General features: G+C 49.7%; 1 protein-coding gene across 1 annotated transcript; it reads left to right on the top strand.

Moving 5' to 3' along the window:
* Positions 1–3,608: 3,608 nt before the first annotated feature.
* LOC127225112 (iroquois-class homeodomain protein IRX-2-like) lies at positions 3,609–9,023 on the top strand. The gene is given in 6 exon segments (XM_051188375.1): positions 3,609–3,996; positions 5,246–5,651; positions 5,945–6,126; positions 6,128–6,659; positions 7,305–7,380; positions 8,079–9,023. Coding segments are annotated over 5 exon segments (1,425 nt in total). The 5' UTR covers positions 3,609–3,744; the 3' UTR covers positions 7,358–7,380; positions 8,079–9,023.
* Positions 9,024–19,813: the final 10,790 nt, after the last annotated feature.

Raw genomic sequence — 19,813 nt, 5'->3', positions numbered from 1 at the left:
CGGCAGGCGCGAGCCACAGCGCCCCCTCGCCGCCTGCCGGGAGACTCTGGCCGGCATCGCCTCCAGAAAGCCACAGGATAGATAGGACAGCGTCGAGCGACCACCTGGGTCTTCGAAACCAGTTTTGAAGGTGCGGTAAAGCCCTGACCATGTTAACAGTAATAGTTTTTTATTCTGCTACAAAACCGAGAGAATCCACAGGAAGTACCCACAACCTAGGTAACTGTTACAGGCGGTCGCTTTCGCTTTCCTCAGTGTCGCACATTGTTCACCCCATTTAAGTATCTGGGAAAACAGGACCAGGTTTCCTAAGAGACTGTTACACCTGAACACCCTTCCTACCCTGGACCACATCACCCATGACTTTTGTTCTGTTGTTGTTTTGTTTTTGTTTTGTTTTTTTTTGTTGTTGTTGTTGTTTTGATAGGGAAGTTGTTGGATAAGAGTCTTAGCAGTGAGTCTTCAGAGCAGTTTGAGCTAACCCCGTGTATGACCTGAGAAGCCTCAGTGAGGACTGTCTCCCAGGCTCCACACTTGGAAGTGATGAATTTTACTCATTGATTTTGTTGATGGTGGTTTTTAAAGATCAAGCCAGCTTTAACCCAAGAAAAGAAAAATTGGCTTTTTCAGACTTAGGGAGCATCAATGTGAAAGGGAGTTTAAAAAAGCCAACAATAGGGAACTCACTCGTTAATGTACCTGTATGGTCATTTTAATTCGCCATACTTGATACCAATAAAATCAGCATGTAGTCAGAGTTGATTGTTTAATTGCACAAAGCCAATAAAATCAGCATGTAGTCAGAGTTGACTGTTTAATTGCACAAAGTAGCCAGTTTTTTTAAAACAGGCAGCAGTATGGAAATTTTATATTTTGGTAGAGGATCATTGCTAGAAGAAATACAGGGGATTTGATCTAAATAGGTTGCACCCAACAAGAGGGCTGTATTTCTAGGATGTTTTGCACAGAGACCCTCCAAAGTCAAGCATGCTTGTCTAGTTATGTAGCTAACTGATGTCCAAATCAGCTGCATCTAGGCATAAGGACCTGCTACTGGCTTTTTATAACTGGCTATTTTCTCTTCCATCCTTGGCAAAGGTTAGAGGGTAAAGCCACCCCCACTGAAACTGTGGCAGTAAACTAGTCTTTACAAATGAAAAAGATCAAGATTCTTACAATCACACCCCCCCCGTAAAATGTAGAGACTTCATATAAAAAACTTAAACCAATCTAATTGGTAGTTAATTGAATGCCTGAGTCAAACCTGTGATTGTTATACAGTATGTGGGATCTCATTGAAGGCCTCTTCCCAGAGGAATTCCTTCCCAGGAAAACATAAATAGCTGAATATGCAGATTTGGCTCCACCCAGTTGCCCTGCACTGAGATGCTGGGTTGGTAGGTATTTCTGTCTCCTCTCACTCTCTCACCCTCTGTCCTCCTCCTCATCTCTCTCTCTCTCTCTCTCTCTCTCTCTCTCTCTCTCTCTCTCTCTCTCTCTCTCTCTCTCTCCCTTCCTCCCTTCCCCCTTCCTTTCCCTTTCTTTCTCTCCCCTGAACTAGGTAGACCCTAGTGTCGTGGTCCCAGTAGATGCTTTGCAACATATCATGGCCTAGTTCTGGGTCTTTGGGAAGTGAACTCTGCAGATGCACCAAGACTCTGAGGGTGCTACTGGCTAAAGGCTCTTGAAAGTTTTGTAGGGGAGAGTGAGAAGAGCCCTGAGAAGGGAGGATGTATTGGTATAGTAACACCAGTGTTTGTAGAGTGCATGGGAAGTACATACCAAAAGAGATAGACACTCTTGCCTGCCTGAATGCCTGCCTGCCTGCCTGCCTGCCAGCCAGCCTGAGGAAAAAAGAAAAAAAAAAAAACAATACTCAATCCATCACTGCAATTGACTCCTGGTTTCTTGAAACTGGGAAAAACAAAACGCAAGCTGGCTGCCTACTGCGTTCATTGGGTGCCTTGGATCTGGAACCGGGGAGCTGGAGTGCCACTGCCCAGGCCCACGCAGAAGCTGGGCACTCGCGCTGGAGACCTCTGCCGCCCTCTACTAGCTTCAGAGCCCACCAAGGATGAAATGGCAACTGATCTGAGCTCAGGCTCGCACCACAACCCGAAGCATCGTCCTCGTGCACCACCTAGCCGGCTTCAAGGAAGAGACACCTGTTGGGTGGGCGCCCCCCTCCCGGGCCAGCTCACACCTGACCCCTGTGAGTCTCTGAGCGCCCCCCATTGGCAGTCCTTCAAGTCCAGTGGACTGGACCGGTGATCCCTCTGGCCACCTATCTCCTCACATAGGGGAAAGGGTGCAGGTATGGGCGGGAAAGTTTAGGGGCGGGGTCCCAAGGGTTTTCGCTAACCACTTAGCCCGAGGGACCTGCCAGTCACCTCCTGAACCTCAGGTTACCTTAGCTACTTGTGAAGCGATGTGCCACCTCACTGGCTGGCCTCTGTCCCTTCAAGAAGTGGCGGTGAGACTCTAGCAAAGTCAGAAGCAACTCTTCTGTCGGGAGCCTTCCCCAAATTCGAAGATGCGTTCAACTTAACAAAGAAAACAAAACCCTTTTTAGGGCCAGGGTGACTGGGGTCTTGTTAGTTACTTAGTTTGTTTTTTTGAGGCGAATCACTCGCTGACGCGTTCCAGACGTTAATAGGCACGAAGTTCCCTAACACGTAGTCTGACATCTTCTCTCTGTACTTGGGACAGAAGCCGCGTCATCTAGGGGCCTCCTGGGAACAGCTCCAAACCAAAAAACGCTCCGGTTCCGGGTCGATGCTTCGCAGCACGGGCGCCAGGAGCAGGCAACCAGAAGCGAAGCCACGCGGGCAGCCTGGGCGGTGAGGCTAGGCAGACAGAGGACCGTAGAAGTGAGACCGCCCAGCAACTCTGCAGGTGTCTCCAAACTGCCCTGGAGCTCTCTGCGGCATCTGCACTGGACACGGGATGGAACCTCGGCTGGTATATTTAAGGGGACGAGGGGTGCCTGCCTGATCCGTACGTCCCCCAGGTGAATCGGACCGGCCTGACTGTGGAAGGCCTTTTGCAGATCAGTGCGAGGCGAGCCAGAACGCCGGTGGTGGTTGAATGGGGCCCGGGAAATGAGGAAGGTGGCTGGGCCGAGGCTGGAGTCGGCGGCATCGGAGTGCGCGGACGTGGCTGGAGGACATGCCAGTGGGAGGGGGTGAGAGCTACGCCCAGTTTGGCCGGGCCTGACTTCTCCGCGGCGGGCCGCGGGCTTGGGCAGGAGCTGCGAGAGGAGGCTGCGCGACAAAAGCCTGCGCGTCCCTCCCTCCTGCCGATCGCTGCCACTCCTCCGCCTTCCCCTCACTCCCCTCCCATCCGCTTTCTGCCCCTCCCCCGGCCTGGGCCAGGGCCTCGTCAGCGGGCGGAGCAGGGGAGGGGCGAGCACCAGAATATGCAAATGAGAGTGTGACGGACAGCTCCGCGTTCCAATGTCCCTCGGAAACTCTAGCGCTCCTTCCTCAACTCCTCACTCCCGACTGCAGACTCCCCCAAACCCCGACCGCCGGCCTGGCGCGCGGCTGCGCCCACCGGCTTCGCGCTGCTGCCGCCGCCGCCGCCGCCCCGCAGATCCGCCTGCCCGCGGGCCTCCCAGGCTAGTGCCTAGCCCAGCCTGGCCCGGCCCGAAGCCCCGGTGCGCCCCGGCCGGGCGTGGATGGAGGGCGCCGCGCGCGCTGCCCGCTGCTCTGCGTGACGCGGGCCTCGCGCCCCGCGCCCACCATGTCCTACCCGCAGGGCTACCTGTACCAAGCGCCCGGCTCGCTGGCGCTCTACTCGTGCCCCGCGTACGGCGCGTCCGCGCTGGCGGCGCCGCGCAGCGAGGAGCTGGCGCGCTCGGCGTCCGGCTCCGCGTTCAGTCCGTACCCGGGCTCGGCGGCCTTCACAGCGCAGGCGGCAACCGGCTTCGGCAGCCCGTTGCAGTACTCCGCAGACGCCGCCGCGGCAGCTGCCGCGGGCTTCCCGTCCTACATGGTAACCGCTTTTGGGTGGGGGCGGGGAGACCCCCATCCCTGGCTTGGGTTGGAGCGGGGGTACTGAGAACACGGCGCGGGCGGAGGCTCCGGAGTCACCCGCTGCCGCGCGAAACAAGGGACCGGGCTGACACGCAGCGGTTGTGCGATGATTTCCCCTAAGCCTGTGCGAGGTGCTACTCCACCCGGGCCGGGACCATGAGTTGTCTCTAATCCGCGCCTTCGGATTGCTGGGGCTGCGGAGTCGGCTCGCTGCCCTCCCGCATGGTTCCAGGCCGAGGGCCGCCGCTCTCCGAGCCTCTGGGGCCACTGCCGCACGGTTCGGGTTTCTTGGCCACGCTAGTGGCGGGGTCACCGAGTTAGGTGAGACACCGAGCCTCTGGCTGCCGCCCCTACATCCAAGCCCAAGCTTTCTAGTCTTGGCCTTTAAATGTCTCTCAGATCTGACTTTCAAAAAAATATGTTGACCGCTTTGGGACCCGCTAAGTGCTGCCAGAGTTCGTGTGCGGCCTATGGGCACCAGCTCCAGAAACTGAACATCTCTGGGTTCTGAGAACGGGCCCCTCCGGAGTGGGTCGTAGCAGTTTGGGGGGCGTGGGAGGACATGGGGTGGCGGGGCGGTTAATACCTAGGTGGAAACCAGGCCTTGGGAGAAGGTTACAAGCATCTCCTATTTAAACGTTAAAAGATGAATTAAAATGCTAATTACTACGTAGTTGAAGAATTGAAAAAGCTGACCGGCTTCTGAGTTGCAAATTGGATTTACTCTGCTTTAGAGGGTGAATAGCAGAGTAGGATTCCAAGTATTTTTTTCTTTTTCTTTTTTCTTTTCTTTTCTTTTCTTTTTTTTTCTTTTTTTTTTTTTTAACTATATAAAGGACGGAAGGGGGTGAGAGAGTAGCGCGGGAAGCATCCGATGAAATTTAGATATCAAGAAACTACCTGCAGAACTGCGGGGCTATCCAGAGATTGTGTTTGCAGACACTGTTCCAGCTACTCGGGAACTTAGGTAGTTTGGGGAGGGGGAGTGAGATAGTTAAAAATAAAATTCTCAAATCAAAAGCCAGGAGTTTTGTTTCCAACAGCTGGCCTTGTATTTCTCCTTGTGTACTCTCTCTGCAGAAAGGTTCACAGCCCAGAGAAGCCAAACAAGAAAGGCAGTGGGGGGGGGCGATAGGGTCGCCTTTGGGGGGGGGGCTACGCCTGAGGGGCCCATTCACCCTCCACTCACAGGCTGTTGTGGCTTCCAGGGCTCGCCATACGACACGCACACCACCGGCATGACTGGCGCCATCAGCTACCACCCATATGGCAGCGCGGCCTACCCATACCAGCTCAACGACCCAGCATACCGCAAGAACGCCACGCGGGATGCCACTGCCACACTGAAAGCCTGGCTCAACGAGCACCGCAAGAACCCGTACCCCACCAAGGGAGAGAAGATCATGCTGGCCATCATCACCAAGATGACCCTCACACAGGTCTCCACCTGGTTCGCCAATGCGCGCCGGCGCCTCAAGAAGGAGAACAAAATGACCTGGGCCCCGAGGAACAAAAGCGAGGACGAGGACGAGGACGACGGAGATGCTGCAAGGAACAAGGAGGAGAGTCCCGACAAGGCTCAGGACGGCACAGAGACCTCCGCCGAGGATGAAGGTGAGCGGGGCCGAGGTCGTGCGAAGGCTCAAGGAGCCTTTCTTCCCAGGCGGGCTGTGGTTGGGGCTGAAGCTACGCACCTGCCACGCAGGGCCAGGGCCTACAAAAGCGGCCAAACGGCTTCGTTCTGGCCCCCCTGGGATTTGGTTTGGAGTTCTCAAGGCTTAACGCTGCCTTGGGGCGAGGTGCAGGGTCATGGGGAAGCCCAATGCAGGACATTTGGGTTGGGCGGATGGGACTGTGGGTATCCGCTCTGGCCCAACTTTGCGCCCATCGTGTCTGCGCCCCCGCAGGGATTAGTCTGCACGTCGACTCGCTCACGGACCACTCGTGCTCGGCGGAGTCAGATGGGGAGAAATTGCCCTGCCGCCCCGGGGATCCCTTGTGCGAATCGGGCTCAGAGTGTAAGGACAAGTTTGAGGACCTGGAGGATGAGGAGGATGAGGAAGACGAGTGTGAGCCGGACCTGGCGCCTCCCCAAGCCTGTGACCTCCTCGCCACTCACGGGCGTGGAGGCACCCCTGCTGAGCCCGACGCCTGAAGTCGCGCCACGCAGTGGCAGCGGTGGCAAGACGCCCCTAGGCAGCCGGACGTCGCCTGGAGCGCCGCCGCCCACCAACAAGCCCAAGCTGTGGTCGCTGGCAGAGATCGCCACTTCGGACCTCAAGCAACCAAGCTTGGGCCAGGGTTGCGGACCTCCGGGGCTGCCAACTGCCGCTGCGCCCGCCTCATCTGGGGCCCCTCCGGGAGGCTCACCCTACTCTGCTTCTCCGCTGCTGGGCCGCCACCTCTACTATACGTCGCCTTTCTATGGCAATTACACAAACTATGGGAACTTGAATGCAGCCCTACAGGGCCAGGGCCTTCTGCGGTACAACGCAGCAGCCTCCGCACCAGGCGAGACGCTACACGCCATGCCCAAGGCGGCTAGCGATGCGGGCAAAACGGGCTCGCACCCGCTGGAGTCCCACTACAGGCCTCCGGGCGGCGGCTACGAGCCCAAGAAAGGTAGGCTGCCCGAGGCCGGTGGGGAGGGATCCTGGTGAGTCAGAACTAGCTAGAAACCTAGAAAAGGGCTCCTGGAGTGGGAGACCTTTGGACAGACCGAGAATTAGGGAAGCCAACTTGAGGAGGAGGATTGTAGGTGAAAGCAAAGAGGACTAGCCAGCCCTCTTTTTAGATCTACCCTGTTTTATTTACTCTTTATTTAATTTACTGTTAATACTATCATCATCGTTAAGTATTCTGTTTTGGCAAACTTACTGCCAGGCCAAAAAAAAAAAAAAAAAAAAAAAAAAAAATACTGAGCTTGCCTCTCTGCTGGGTGTAGTCTTCCCTCTGTGGTGTTGGTTAAATGGATTTTAGCTGAATCTTTCTGTTTTGGGCTCGATGAAAATACAGGTCGGGAACTCTCAGAGGCCCAATTTTCTTACACTGCCTACATTGTTCCTAATTTGGTATCCCGAATGGGGTACTGATGGGGGCTCAAGAGAGGAAAGAAAAGGAAGGAGCAGGTGGGGGGGGGAGCGGCGCATAAATAAACTGGATCTTAGATTCCCTGGGAGTGTGTGTTTCTTGCAGAGATAAAAGCTGATAGGTACTTAGCTGCCAGGGTTTGCAGCCTGTCCTCACTAACTGCCCCTCCCCTGACAGATGCCAGTGAGGGCTGTGCGGTTGTTGGAGCAGGAGTCCAGCCCTACCTATAGAAGGGCCAAGCTCAGCAGTTCAAGTAAGTGGGTTCCCTCTGTGTCCTACCGTCCTACAGCCCCAAGCCTATGCCCTGTGTGGTGTGGTTTTGTTTGTCAAGGGTTGGAGAATAGAGTCTGGCTTCCCTTCTGCCTCTTTGCCTTCTGTTTTATAGATCCCCCCCTTCTCCCCCTGCTCAAGTTGTGCTTTGGAGAATCACTTCTTGAATCTGAACACACACACACACACACACACACACATCACAACCATACACACACATCCTCAAACATGTAACATATACCCCCACCTCTACTCCCATTGGTCCATGATGGTTTAAAGGTCAGGGCATCTCCTTGTCATTGAGAATTGTTTTAGATACATAAAGGACACCTTGCTTGATGAGTGAGTTCTTCAGAAACGGGCATTAAAATCTGTAACGGATGTTGTTTTCAGAATAAGATTGAAGGGATATTGGCAGGGGCTGGTCTTTCATGAGAACACACTACTAGACTCTATAGTTCTCCTAGCCCAGAGCTGTTATCAAAATTTACTTTCCTACAAGGCAGCATTACTGTTCCCAGACCCTAAAGATGGCAAAGAGGCAGAGCTAGTAAACACAAGCTTGTGGGGTTTTTTGTTGTTGTTGTTGTTTATACTTTGGTTTGGTTTGGTTTTTTTGGTAACGTGTTGGTGTGAAACTGAACAATCTGGCATGATTTGGTTTTTTTCCTTGGTCCACAGGTAGGTGTCACAATTGCTTTGGAAAAAAAAAAAATAACAGTCAGGAGGCCATTCTCCTTCCCCAAGCTCATAAATACACAGATACAAACCCCAGATGTGGAAATCCGGACCACATCTTGTGCCACTGTAAAAGAGGATGCATACTGCACTCCAACCCACAGACATTAAAGACTGGACACACATTGTTGGGCATATGTGAATCTGTTGGCATAGTATAGATTCCCCATGTTTGTGTTTGGAAACAATCTGTTTTTTTCTCAGGATATCTTGATCACTTCATGCCACGGTATATATTCTATAGGTGTAATAGGACTTGCTGTAAAATTTATTTGTAAAAAAAAAATGTACACGGTAGAACTAATGTGATTGAAGAACTTGAGTCCTTCAGAAGCGGAAACAAATTTGATATTTATTTTTATAATGATATAAAGCTTCTAGTAATTTATGCAAGTTGTATTGCAATGATATCTAAAACTTTTGTAAATAAATTCTGCCTGGTTTTTATTTGAACATTGCTGGTTATACAATCTCTGTTGGTTGTCTAACATGAATTCTCTACTAATTTATATCTAAAACTGTAAATAAAAACAAACTAGCCTACAAGAAAATGGTGTTCAGGGCTCATTTTTACTGGAGACTGATTTGGGTAGGAGGCCTAGTAGCCCGTGGTTCCCCCTCAGCCCTCCCCCACTGCCAGGTGATCCTACCTCGTTTTTTTAAATAAAGAGCCTAGGCAGTGAAATAAACTCCTTCTTGAGCTTATTTGAAAATTAGAGACAGGAGCAAGACATAAATGTTCAACAGGGAGATGCCTGCGGTTCCAGCTGATTCCCATACAGATGTGTTGCAAAAAAAATAATTCAGATGTTCTTGTTCTCAGAATATGCAAATCCCTACTTAGTGTACATTTCTAAAATGTGGAAAAATAAAAGGATATGCCACCTCTCTCGGTATTTTATCTTCTTTTGTGGTACTGGAGAAGGATCTTCCCATTAATGCTGGAGAGGACCCTCGCACAAGAAATTGCTGATGGGAAGAGTTGTTTTCCCCTGAGCCTGAAATGTCTCAATCGACATAAGATCCTGAACATTTATTGAAGGGCTCTTTCCCTTTCCTTTCAGTTTAGTTCCCATTACCAGGAGAGGGGCGGGGAAGTAGATTCTTTACTGTGGTGCTCTGCTACCCTTACCCTCAGGGAAAAGAAAAGTTTAAACATCCTCAGACATTGTCTCTTTATTGTCTCCTCACCTCGTAATTACAGGACCAGCCTGGAATTTGCAGCCAAGTAACCCAGCCCCTTTGATTAGTATCATAAAAGCAGCCACTCTGTCACTTCAGCTTTTCTCAAATTATGTAGATACCCATATAATAAAATTTCTGAGAAGTGAACAATCATTTATTTCCTCTGCAGAGATAAATTGAGTGAATATAACTTACGTTTATAAAGCAAGAATAATGGTTCTTTAGATTGCCCTTTAATCAATCATACGCTTATTTTCCAAGAGGCTCACCTATTTCATCCCATGATTAATAACAGTACGGCAGGGGAGCGTTATTGGAGCCCAGCGGGGGGAGGTCTCTGGTGCTTTGGGCTGCTCTGGAATGGTCAGTTGGGGTTCATTATGGGCTGAGATTGAACGATTTATAAAATCTTGTCTAAACATCTGCCAGCTCCGATAGGCTGATGTGGCCGAGGATGGGAAATTGCTAGGCCAGTTGATATTGACAAAAGGATCTCTCTCCAGTGGCTTTTTGTGCCATAGAAATTAGTGGCCTCTTGCTGGGGTCTTGTTAGAAAGGGTATTGGAAAGTCATCTTATGTACTTGAAGCAAAGCCCCCAGCAGGCCAGCCTGGGGAGGAACTGAGTCGGTATCTCTAGAGGGGGAAATGAAGGCTACTTGGGCTTAGGGGATTGGGTTGAAATGCATGGGCATTTAGAACTTGGATCTAAAGTCCTGGGTTTCTGGATAAGAGATACTTTCCTCTCCTCCCTGCCTGGGGGGGGGGTTGCCTTGAGCTGGGGGAGGGGGGCAAAAGAAAGTATTTATTTTTTAAACAAGGACCCTTGCTACTCTGGAGAGATTCCAGGGATGGCCGGGGAGTCAGAGGGTACTTTGGTTGTCTGTCTGTGTGTCTGTCTGTTTGGGTTTCTTAGGATTTCCAGAGATGCCCATCTCTCATCCCAGATGCATTTTACACTGCACTACAGCAGTAACACCGCCCTGCTTTACTGAAGTCAGCCATGATTCATAAATATCAGGGAACTGAAAGGGCTGGGTGTCAGTATCTCTATCACGTGTAATGCTGTAAGTTGAATATTTTGAAATTTTTAGGGGAACGTATGAAAGTTAACAATATTTAACAAACCGACAGCTCGAGATAACTGTAACGAAGATGCATCATTTAAGGCAGAAGTGTGGCCACTTCGTGGCAGGGAAAAATATCTCAAACCCAAAATATCCTTCCTGCATGTAATCAGAATTAGAAATCTGATTAAGTGGCTAAAGTGGCCCCTCTCCTAGGGCAGAAAAGATTTTCTTACCTGGGCATACAATCAGGGTTCCTTTTGCAGCTCAGGCCTCCGCACCCCCACCCCCTCCCAGAGGACTGGCATGCTTCTCTGGGTGACAATTCAGAGGCCTCAGGAGATTAGCCAAAGCTAATGAAGCTGCTTTGATGTTTATATGCCCAACAAATTATCAGAGATTTCCACAGCTTATCCACCTCCCTCCAGACCTGAATATATATCTTACTGGGAACTTGGTTTTCAAATAAGCACTAAGAACATAAAATTGCAGGTGTTTAGAGGGACCTTTTTAGAAATGTAGAGTGATTTATGAGGGGGTGGGGAAGAATCACTGTTTAGGGAAGTGACCGCCTAGGAGAAATCAGCCTTGTGGAGCTGGGTCAGGGCAGCCATACTGCCTGCAAGCCCCATTGCGCCAGTGGCTGCTGGGCCCTGCCACTGTACTGTCAGGCCTCCGCAGCCTTTCTGCCCTCCACAGCTCGGGCTGCTTTAGAGCTGATTTATCAGAATTCGTGCTTTAATCTCAGGTGGGACCCGGGGGCCGGGCACTGCTGAGAGCAGAGCACCCGGGGCGCTAGCCGGGCGGCGGGCCGGTGGGGTGCTGCCTCCTGCGCTCGTCAAATGTCAACATTTGTTCCCAATAAAAGAGTTATTGTCTCAGCAAAGCTGCCCAGCAACTGCCTTTGAAACTTGAAAAGAACTTCATCCACCTTTGTCTGCGTGTCAGGAGGGGCAGGGAACGGGGGGGGGCAGGGGCAGCCAGCAGCCTGCTAGGATTTGGGGTGAGTCTTCCAATGCACCCCCTTGCGGGCTGCACCCGGTGTTCATTCTGAAAGCAGGAGAAAAGCAAGGACTGCATAGTGCCAGAGGTCTGCAGAGTTTTGTGGCTCGGAAAGCTCCGCGAATTTCCAATTGGTCCAGGTGCACTGGATGGCACCAAAGCCCCATGCTTTCTAGGGTCAAGAACAGACTTTGAAATAATTATGGAGGAGGCTAAAAGGTAATGAGCGCCCTTTTGAAACCCACCTAAACTAACATTATGAGATAGTAGTTTCACAGACATCAATTTGGAAAAAAAAAGTCATTTCAAATCAATACAGGGAGTTGGAGAAACCTTTCTAAAATTTAAATGTACTTCGAATTGTTATAAAGTTCACTCTAACTAGCTTTATACTTATAATGATTGCCACCATTTAATTCTTTTAGTTAACCAGTCCATCAAGATCTCAAGAAAACATCCACTTAGACCCCAAATAAAATCTATTGCTACATTAAATATGCTTTAAAATCGCTTTTATGACAATAGCATTTCAAGTGTTTTAAGGATGTTAATCCAAGTGGATATTGGAAACAATACACAGCTGTCTGCCGCGAGTGAATGTTATGTTAACGTCATTTAAATTTCTACAGATTGGGAGGGGGATGTAGCCCTTTGATGTAGTCTCAAAACTTCATGCAAGTGACAAATCCCTACCAATATTTTAAAGGTTTATTTTGAAGAGAATTAATCTATGACAATATAATTTCCCCCATCCTGGTGGGGGAATGCTCACAGCCTGCCTCGGACCTCAGCCACAGCTTAATGAGGGAGAAAAACCCAGCTAACCCCACATTCCTAGGTTTTCCTAGGAGTCTTTACCAGAACTCTCTGCAGTCTCTCAGGGCACCTCCATCCCCTCCAAACACTTAGCCGAGTCCTGACTCTCGTCCCCTGGAGTGGGTACAGAGTGCTGTCTTTTCTAAGAAAAATGAACATTGAAGACATTATTTAGGAAGACAATACTGATAATACAGTTAAAACAGTTATGAAACACCCTGTCTGTTCTCTTGCAATCCTAGGTAGAAGGGGGAAGAAGAAAGCTTGTTTGTTTAAATTTGGCCCCAAGCTGTTAGGGGAAAAGCTTTCAAAAAAAAAAAAAAAAAAAAAAAAAAAAAACCAACACTATTTGTATCTATTTGATCTATTTGGAGCTGAAAAGAAGTTAAATCTAATATTCTTCAAGGACTGACTGTGAGGATCCAGGCAGCCTGTATAAGCGGACTGGATCTTCCTAGGACATGCCCAGGGGAGGAAACTGAGCTACACTAGCAAACATTTTTTTTGGGGAAATAAATTGACAATTTATTGTGTGTAACTCCCTGATCAATTATTAATCGTTAGTGTCAACAACAGGGTTATAATTACCTTCGGTGATTTTAAAAATTATTTGCCTTTTCGTGGCTCTGATCTGGTGATTAGTTAATGCTCTCCCGTAATGAGTTCCAGGAAGCACTGATCAGACCCTCCTCCCCCTTCCTTCTCCTCTCCCCTCCCCTCTCCCCTCCCCCCCCCTTGCCTCCCTTTTGATGACCTTTAAAAGGAAACACATTCACTCTCTTGTTTCTCAGAAATTTACTCCTTGCCTCCCGGTTGTTTCCAGGGAGCACCTTTTATTTTTCTGCCATAAATAATGATTCCGGAGGAAAGGGGGAAAATGACAGACAAATAGGGCGCAGCTGGAATGAATAAGGCCGATCAAAGGGTGTGGGGCTGGGCTGCCAAGGCAGCACAGGTCTGAGCGACCAGCGTGCCCGCCGCGCTAGTCTCAGCCCGCAAGATCAAGGGCAGGGGGTAACCCGAACGCGTCTGGAGGAGATGGTCTGGACTGAGGACCCTTCTTCTGACACCTTGTCCATTCTGGAACACTGGCCTGTGGTGCTGCATTTTCGCCCAGCGAGGGGTGCAAGTTCCCGTTCCCCAGTCGATCAGAGAGAATGGAGAGATAGTTGGCAGGGGTTGCGGAACAGGACTGATCAAAAGTCAGTTATCAGATTAGGGGAGAACATGAATGTAGCCCCCAGACCAAGAGTTAGGAACACAGCCTTTGCTCTCGGCTTTAGCTGAGCAGCAGTGGCGCACGCTGAAGGATATCCGGGCATTGTGTCCCTGATGTAATCCACCACCCCAGAGCCTGCCCTGTGCTGACCACACTGTCCCAGACCAGAGGCCTGAGCTGAAGGCATCTGAGGCACCACTTACTGTGCCCTGAGGGGGGCTGCCCTGACCCCGTTTGTCCGTGGGATCCTCGTTTATGGGTGCCGTGTGTGTGTGTGTGTGTGTGTGTGTGTGTGTGTGTATGTGTGTGTGCGCGCGCGCCATTATGAAGTACATTCATGCCCTGAGAATGACACCAAGGTCTGCTCCAAGCACACGTTTTGCTAGTCTATTACAATCCTTGTATTTCAAGGACTTGTCCTGTGCAAAGCTCTCGCTCCATCCATCCATCCCCATCCCTAGAACCATCTGAGCCCAGAAGCCCTTCAGCTGATTCCTTCAGGCCCCTTCCTGTTCTTCTGTCCACCAGAACAGAGCCTTGCCCACGTGTGCTCTTAATTATCACATCGAGGTCGTATAAGGCCAGCAGGCAACCCGGAGCAGAAGCTGATGTGACTGAGAGTAAGAGAGCCGCCTCCCTGCAGGCTTTCCAGGCCTCACCGAGTTTTTTTTTTTGGGGGGGAGGGGGGAGGGAATGGGGCAGAGCACCTGGATGTGGAGGACAGGGAGGGAGAAATGTCTCATCGGATTCTTAGAATTAGCATGCTCACGATGTGGAATTGGGTCAGGTTCCCTAGGCCTGGGCGACCCAACCCGCCCTGGTGTCAGGACACATCTCCTGGGGAGACAGACTCCATAGAGGACGCCACAGCCACCGGAGCCCTTGGGCTCTGGGTTTCTCATTCCCTGCTTCCGATGCGCAGAAAGGCACCCATTCCAGAGCTACCCATGCTCGGTCCACAGGAGGACTAGCCCTTGGTCTCCTGCCGGGATCTGAGCCCCAATTCCCTCCTTCTCTGGCAGTAGCCAGCCAGCCTAGCGTGGCAGGATCGGGCTGGATGGACCAGAGCTCCCTGAATCCGGAGCTTAAGGATGCGGCGCTATAGAGCGCTGGGCAAAATCGAAAGCGACTTCTGGTTCAGGGCGATCGAGTTCCCCAGCCACAGGGAAGAGGCAAGTGTTCAGCATCCCCCAGCTCGCAGCTACATCCTCGCCAGCTGGAACCGCTCCCAGCCAACCCTTTCCCCTCTCTGTTGGCTTTTATTGGGTTCCCTTCCTTGCACACGTCTCTGTCACACAGAACTGGATGTTCCCCAGACTCTAAGAAGACCTAGAACTGCTCAATCAGCGCCAGTAGAGCAGCCGGGAGGGAGTTGGAGACCAAGGCTGGGAGAGAATCCACGGAGCTCCACGTGAGCTTCTGGCCCTCAGTTCACACCCTCCAGGGTCGTAAAGGGGGCAGGTGTGCGTGTGCGAGGCTGGTGATCTGCTCCATTGCCTGTAGGCACGGGTCTGTGGAATTTCTGCGGAGCTTATGCATAGAAATAGAGGTGCCACTGGCCCCATAACTAACAGCACCCTTCTCCAGCCCCTTCTTAGGAACACAGTAGGAGGCCTCTCTGCAAATGCTGTTGGTCAAGATAGGGGGCGCCAGAGAGCACTTCAGGTCACCAGGTGCTTTCTTGATAGTGTCATGGGGAGTCCCGAACCCCTATATTTACTATACATTTGTAGTAACCTTTCTTTGGGACCTCATTCAGAAACCTTGCATCAGCTTCCCTGGAAATGATGAGAAGATCTTCAGGGCTTACTGGAATTACAGGAAAATGCAGCCCCCCCCCACACACACACACTCCATGCTAGAAGGCGGTGGTACCTGCACCAGACACACAGGTGGAGGTCAGATCCAAACCTGCAGAAAGCTGTACTTTGTAGTCTTTCCTAGTCAAGCTCTGTGGAAGGTGGGGGGGGGGGGAACAGTGATGGCACCTACCACGGGGGACCTCCCCCTTAATTTTCCTCACCATGGAGTATCTTGGGGAACTGAACCCTGAAATCCTCACATCCATAGCGGGGGACAGTGGTCTGCCCTGCTGCTGCCCACCCCCACATCCCAATGAGGGGGGTCAAGCCTGACAGCTTAGCCAAAGCCACAGTGGAGGAGGGTAGCAGAGCAGGCTCCTTTGGCCCTTAGAGTGACATTAGTTTGTTTAAATAGGAGTGGGTGGCAGATCCAGGTTCCTTCCCCTTGGCTATCACACAGTGGAAAACCGATTTGTTTTATAATGATTATATGATACTCACCCTCTCCACTAACAAAAACACCTTCCCTGATAATGGACCCAGACATAAACAGGAGGATCCAACGCCCAACCAACTCCTTGAGGGTGGCTCTAAGGCAGAGAAGTGGATGGAGAGAGGAAGGGAGGGAGAGAGGAAGGAAGGAGGGAGAGAGGGAGAAAGACAGGAAGGAGACAGGCCTGTGGCAGAGGAGGGTTGACATTTCTTGTTATTTCTCTGTGACTAGATGTGAAGGAAGAAGTTGGGTAAGGTAACACTGTGGGGACATAGCAGATGCTACCCTCTGATGAGCTACATTTAATCAACTCTGTCTTCCCTTTCATATACTGATGCATTAGTTGCACAGCCCTGCTCTTTTCCGACTAGGCAGTACTCCAGTATCTGGCAGGCCTGGGACTACAAGTTGGTAGGAGCACTATGCCTAGCCTGTCACCCTTAGTCTGGCTGTTCACTGAGGCTGGGAAGCCTATAGGGAGAACCTTCCAGGGTAGGGAAGTATAGTGGCCCTAAATTCCCCTGGGTATTGAGGGCACCTTGGCTTCTTCTTGAAGAGCTAGCAACAAATACTGGCTCCTAGAATCAGTTTCCTAGAGTATGTTTGACATGAGATAGAGCCTCAATATCTCTTTGTACCAAGAGGGCATCTTATGTGCAGTCCATGTCCCTGTGTTTGGATACTGCCTTACAGAACTAGAAGATAATTCCTCCAAATTTGGGGCGCTACTAAACAGGGGGTATTTATGAGAACTTCAGGACCTTGGAAGGGAGGGTGCACTCAAGACATCCTACTATGCCCCATCTTGTACCCGCCCAGCTCCTGCAGCTATGTTAGTCTACTGAGTCACTACATTAGGGCATTTCTCGTGCTTACTTATCTGCTTCTCTTCCTCATAGGATTCAAGCTGACCAGGGATACAGCTCAGTAGGGTGCTTACCTTGCATGCATGAAGCCATGATCCCCAGCACTGAATAAACAGAGCATGGTGGTGCATTCCTGTAATCCCTGGACTCTGGAGGTGGATGCAATAGGATCAAAAGTTCAATGTCATCCTCTGCTACATAGTGAGTTCAAGGCACCCTTGAGCTTCATGAGACCTTATCTTAAAAACAAAACAAAATGAAGGAGCAGTCACCAGGCCCCATACTGGAAGGAAGCTCTCAGGTGTTACAGAGAGTTTATCAGAGCAGATTGACCAGTTCATAGTGAGCTATCTAATTACCTAACCTGGTCCATGGATGCCTATAAGAGTGTCCAACAGCCATTGATGCTCATAAGACAGGAGAAATAAAACCCACACTGATGTGGGAATGTCCTTCTATATGCTGTGAATATGAGGTGATTGTGTTTGCACTTGACCAAAGAAAGCAGAATTCCTAACTTACATGGCCACATTCATCTAGTGTACTCTTCCTTTTCCTTTATTGGGGGCAGGGATGAAAGGGGGTCCCACTATGTATAGCCCATCACTAGCTGGAAGCTCCCTATGTAGAACAGGTCTTGAATGTATTGAGATCCGCATGCCTCTGACTCCTAAGTGCTAGTATTAAAGACATGTGCTACCTTGCCTGGTCTGCTTTTGCTTTCTTTTACAATGGACTCACACTTTCTAACCTTGCAATAATCAGCATCTTTTTACAAAATTTATGTTTTATTGGCAAGAATGATCTGAAAAATATGTAATCATATTCAAGATATACTCAAATACAATTTTCCATGTAACAGGGCTGACAAGAAGGCTCAGCAGGTAAAATCCACTTGGTACAAGTCTGGTAACCTGAGCTCCATCCCCAGGACCCACAAGAAGCTGAATTCTATAGATTCCATCTGTGATCCCCAGACTATGTGAAATGACAGACAGACATAGAATGACTCAGAAGCTCTGAGGCCAGCACAGCATAAACAAGAGAGGGAAAGGAAAGAATAGATGGACCCCCATACACTCTCTGAGGCATTTACACACACACACACACACACACACACACACACACACTAAAATTATAAATAAAATAAAAAAATTAAATTAAATTATTTTTAAATGACATAGTTCACCAAAATGAAAAAAAAATAAAACAACATCACAGTTTTTTTTTTAATGTATCTTCTAAAATATTCCAAGTTATTCATGAAGAGTTAAGGACAAATTCCTGTCGTAATTTATAAGCATCAAATGGTTATATACAAAGCAAAAGATACATTTGAATTGTTTTCATTTTAAAGTTGAATCCCTGAGACGGAATGACTCTTTAAAAGTTCCAACAGAGGGGTGAAAGAGTAGAGAAAGGGTATATGTTTAGGATACTCGGGTTCAAATCTCAGCCAGGAGAACCTTGACTGCAGCCTCCAGAGAGAAGTTGAAGTGGCATGTTGGGGCCTTGTTCTTATAGCAGCTTCTGAAAGAGGTTTGGGAAGATTAAACAATAGGCCATTGTGTAGGCTCTAGGGGACTAAGGATAAGGATTTCACTAAACCAGGACCTAAAAATCATTGGGCATGGCCGTGAATGTGTGGCAGGGCAGTTTAGGTGTAGGACACAAGTTGTGTTTTGGATCTGAGGCATCTCCCCAAGGTTCATCTGTTAAAACCTTGTTCCCAAGCTGATATGATTGGGAGGTAGTAAATCCTCAGTACAGTGCCCTTGAGTGGCTCCTTCTTCCTCTGGATGTATGTGCGTGGCCACAGCGGGACAGTTTTCTCCATCATGTGTTCTCTGCTATAACCCATGTTCAAAGTAATGGGGTTACCAAACCTCCAAAATTATGAGTCAAGATAGCCCTTTCCTCATTATCAGTTGAGGGATCCAGGTATTTTGTCATAATCCGAAAACTGACTAACATAGGGGCTGAGAAGCAGAAAAAAACAAAGTAATGGTCCATTGGAACATGGGTGGCATCAGGGCGGGATCCAGGTCAGGGATCAGGGGTGCTGTCAGGGTCACAATCAGAGTCTGGGTGAGGGTTTGACTGAAGGAGGGGGCTTTGTTCTACTTTGCTTCCTGTTGCTGTGAAAAACACCATGACCAAGAATTACCTGGGGGAGGAAAGGATTTATTTTATCTTACAGGTTACTGTTCATCATTGAGAGAAGTCAGGGTCAGAGCTTCAAGAAGAAACCATGGAGGAAAGCTGTTTATAGGATATACTCCTCTCTCCCCCCACCTCTCTCTCTCTCTCTCTCTCTCTCTCTCTCTCTCTCTCTCTCTCATCACTCTCTCACTCTCTAGCTTGCTCAGCTAGTCTTCTTAAGCAGCCCAGGATCACCTGCCTAGGGATGACACAGCTTGCAGTGGGCTGGGTCCACCAACATTAATTAGCAACCAAGAAAATGTCCCATAGACAAGGCCACAGGGCAGTCTTATGGAGGTGATTCTTCAATTCCTCTTCTCTCTTCCAAGGTGACTCTAGGTTTTTGTCAGGTTATCTAAAATGACAGACATAGAGGAATTTCTTTTCCTTAAAGGCCAGTAGTTTTTTGTTTGTTTGTTTTTGTTGTTGTTTTCTTATTTTACTATCAATCTCAGTTCCCTCTCCCTCCCTCCTATGCTCCCTGACCCCCTCCCACCTCATCCCTCCCCCATTCCACAGGTAGGGTGTTGCCTTCCAGGAGGAATCATCAAAATCTGTCAAGTCAGTTGGAGTAGGGACTAGGCCCTCCCTCCTGCCTCTAGGCTAAGAGAGTATCCCTCCATGGGGAACGTGCTCCCAAAGTCCTTTCGTGCACCAGGGATACATCCTGGTTTCACTGTCAGAGGTCCCTTAGACTGCCCAGGTCTTCTAACTGAGACCCATGTTCAGGGGGCCTGAGTCAATCTAATGCTAGTTTCCCAACTATCAGTCTGGGGCCCATGAGCTCCCCCTTGTTCAGGTCAGCTGTCTCTGTGGGATTCTGTAGCCTGGTCTTGTCTCCATTTTCTTATCACTCCTCCCTCTCTGCATTTGGATTCTAGTTTGACTGTTTAGCTGTGGATGTCTGCCTCTGTTTCCATCAGCTACTAGATGAGGGCTCTATGATGGTCTGCAAGTTAGTTATCAATCTCATTATCAGGGAAGGGCATTTAAGGTAGAAAGGCCAGTAGTAGTTTGTTAGGGGAATC

The sequence above is a fragment of the Phodopus roborovskii genome, unplaced genomic scaffold (genome assembly GCF_943737965.1).
Source record: "Phodopus roborovskii unplaced genomic scaffold, PHOROB, whole genome shotgun sequence".
Lineage (NCBI taxonomy): Eukaryota > Metazoa > Chordata > Mammalia > Rodentia > Cricetidae > Phodopus > Phodopus roborovskii.
Note: the sequence above shows the minus strand (reverse complement) of the source record. Positions and strands in the feature narration are given on the sequence as shown.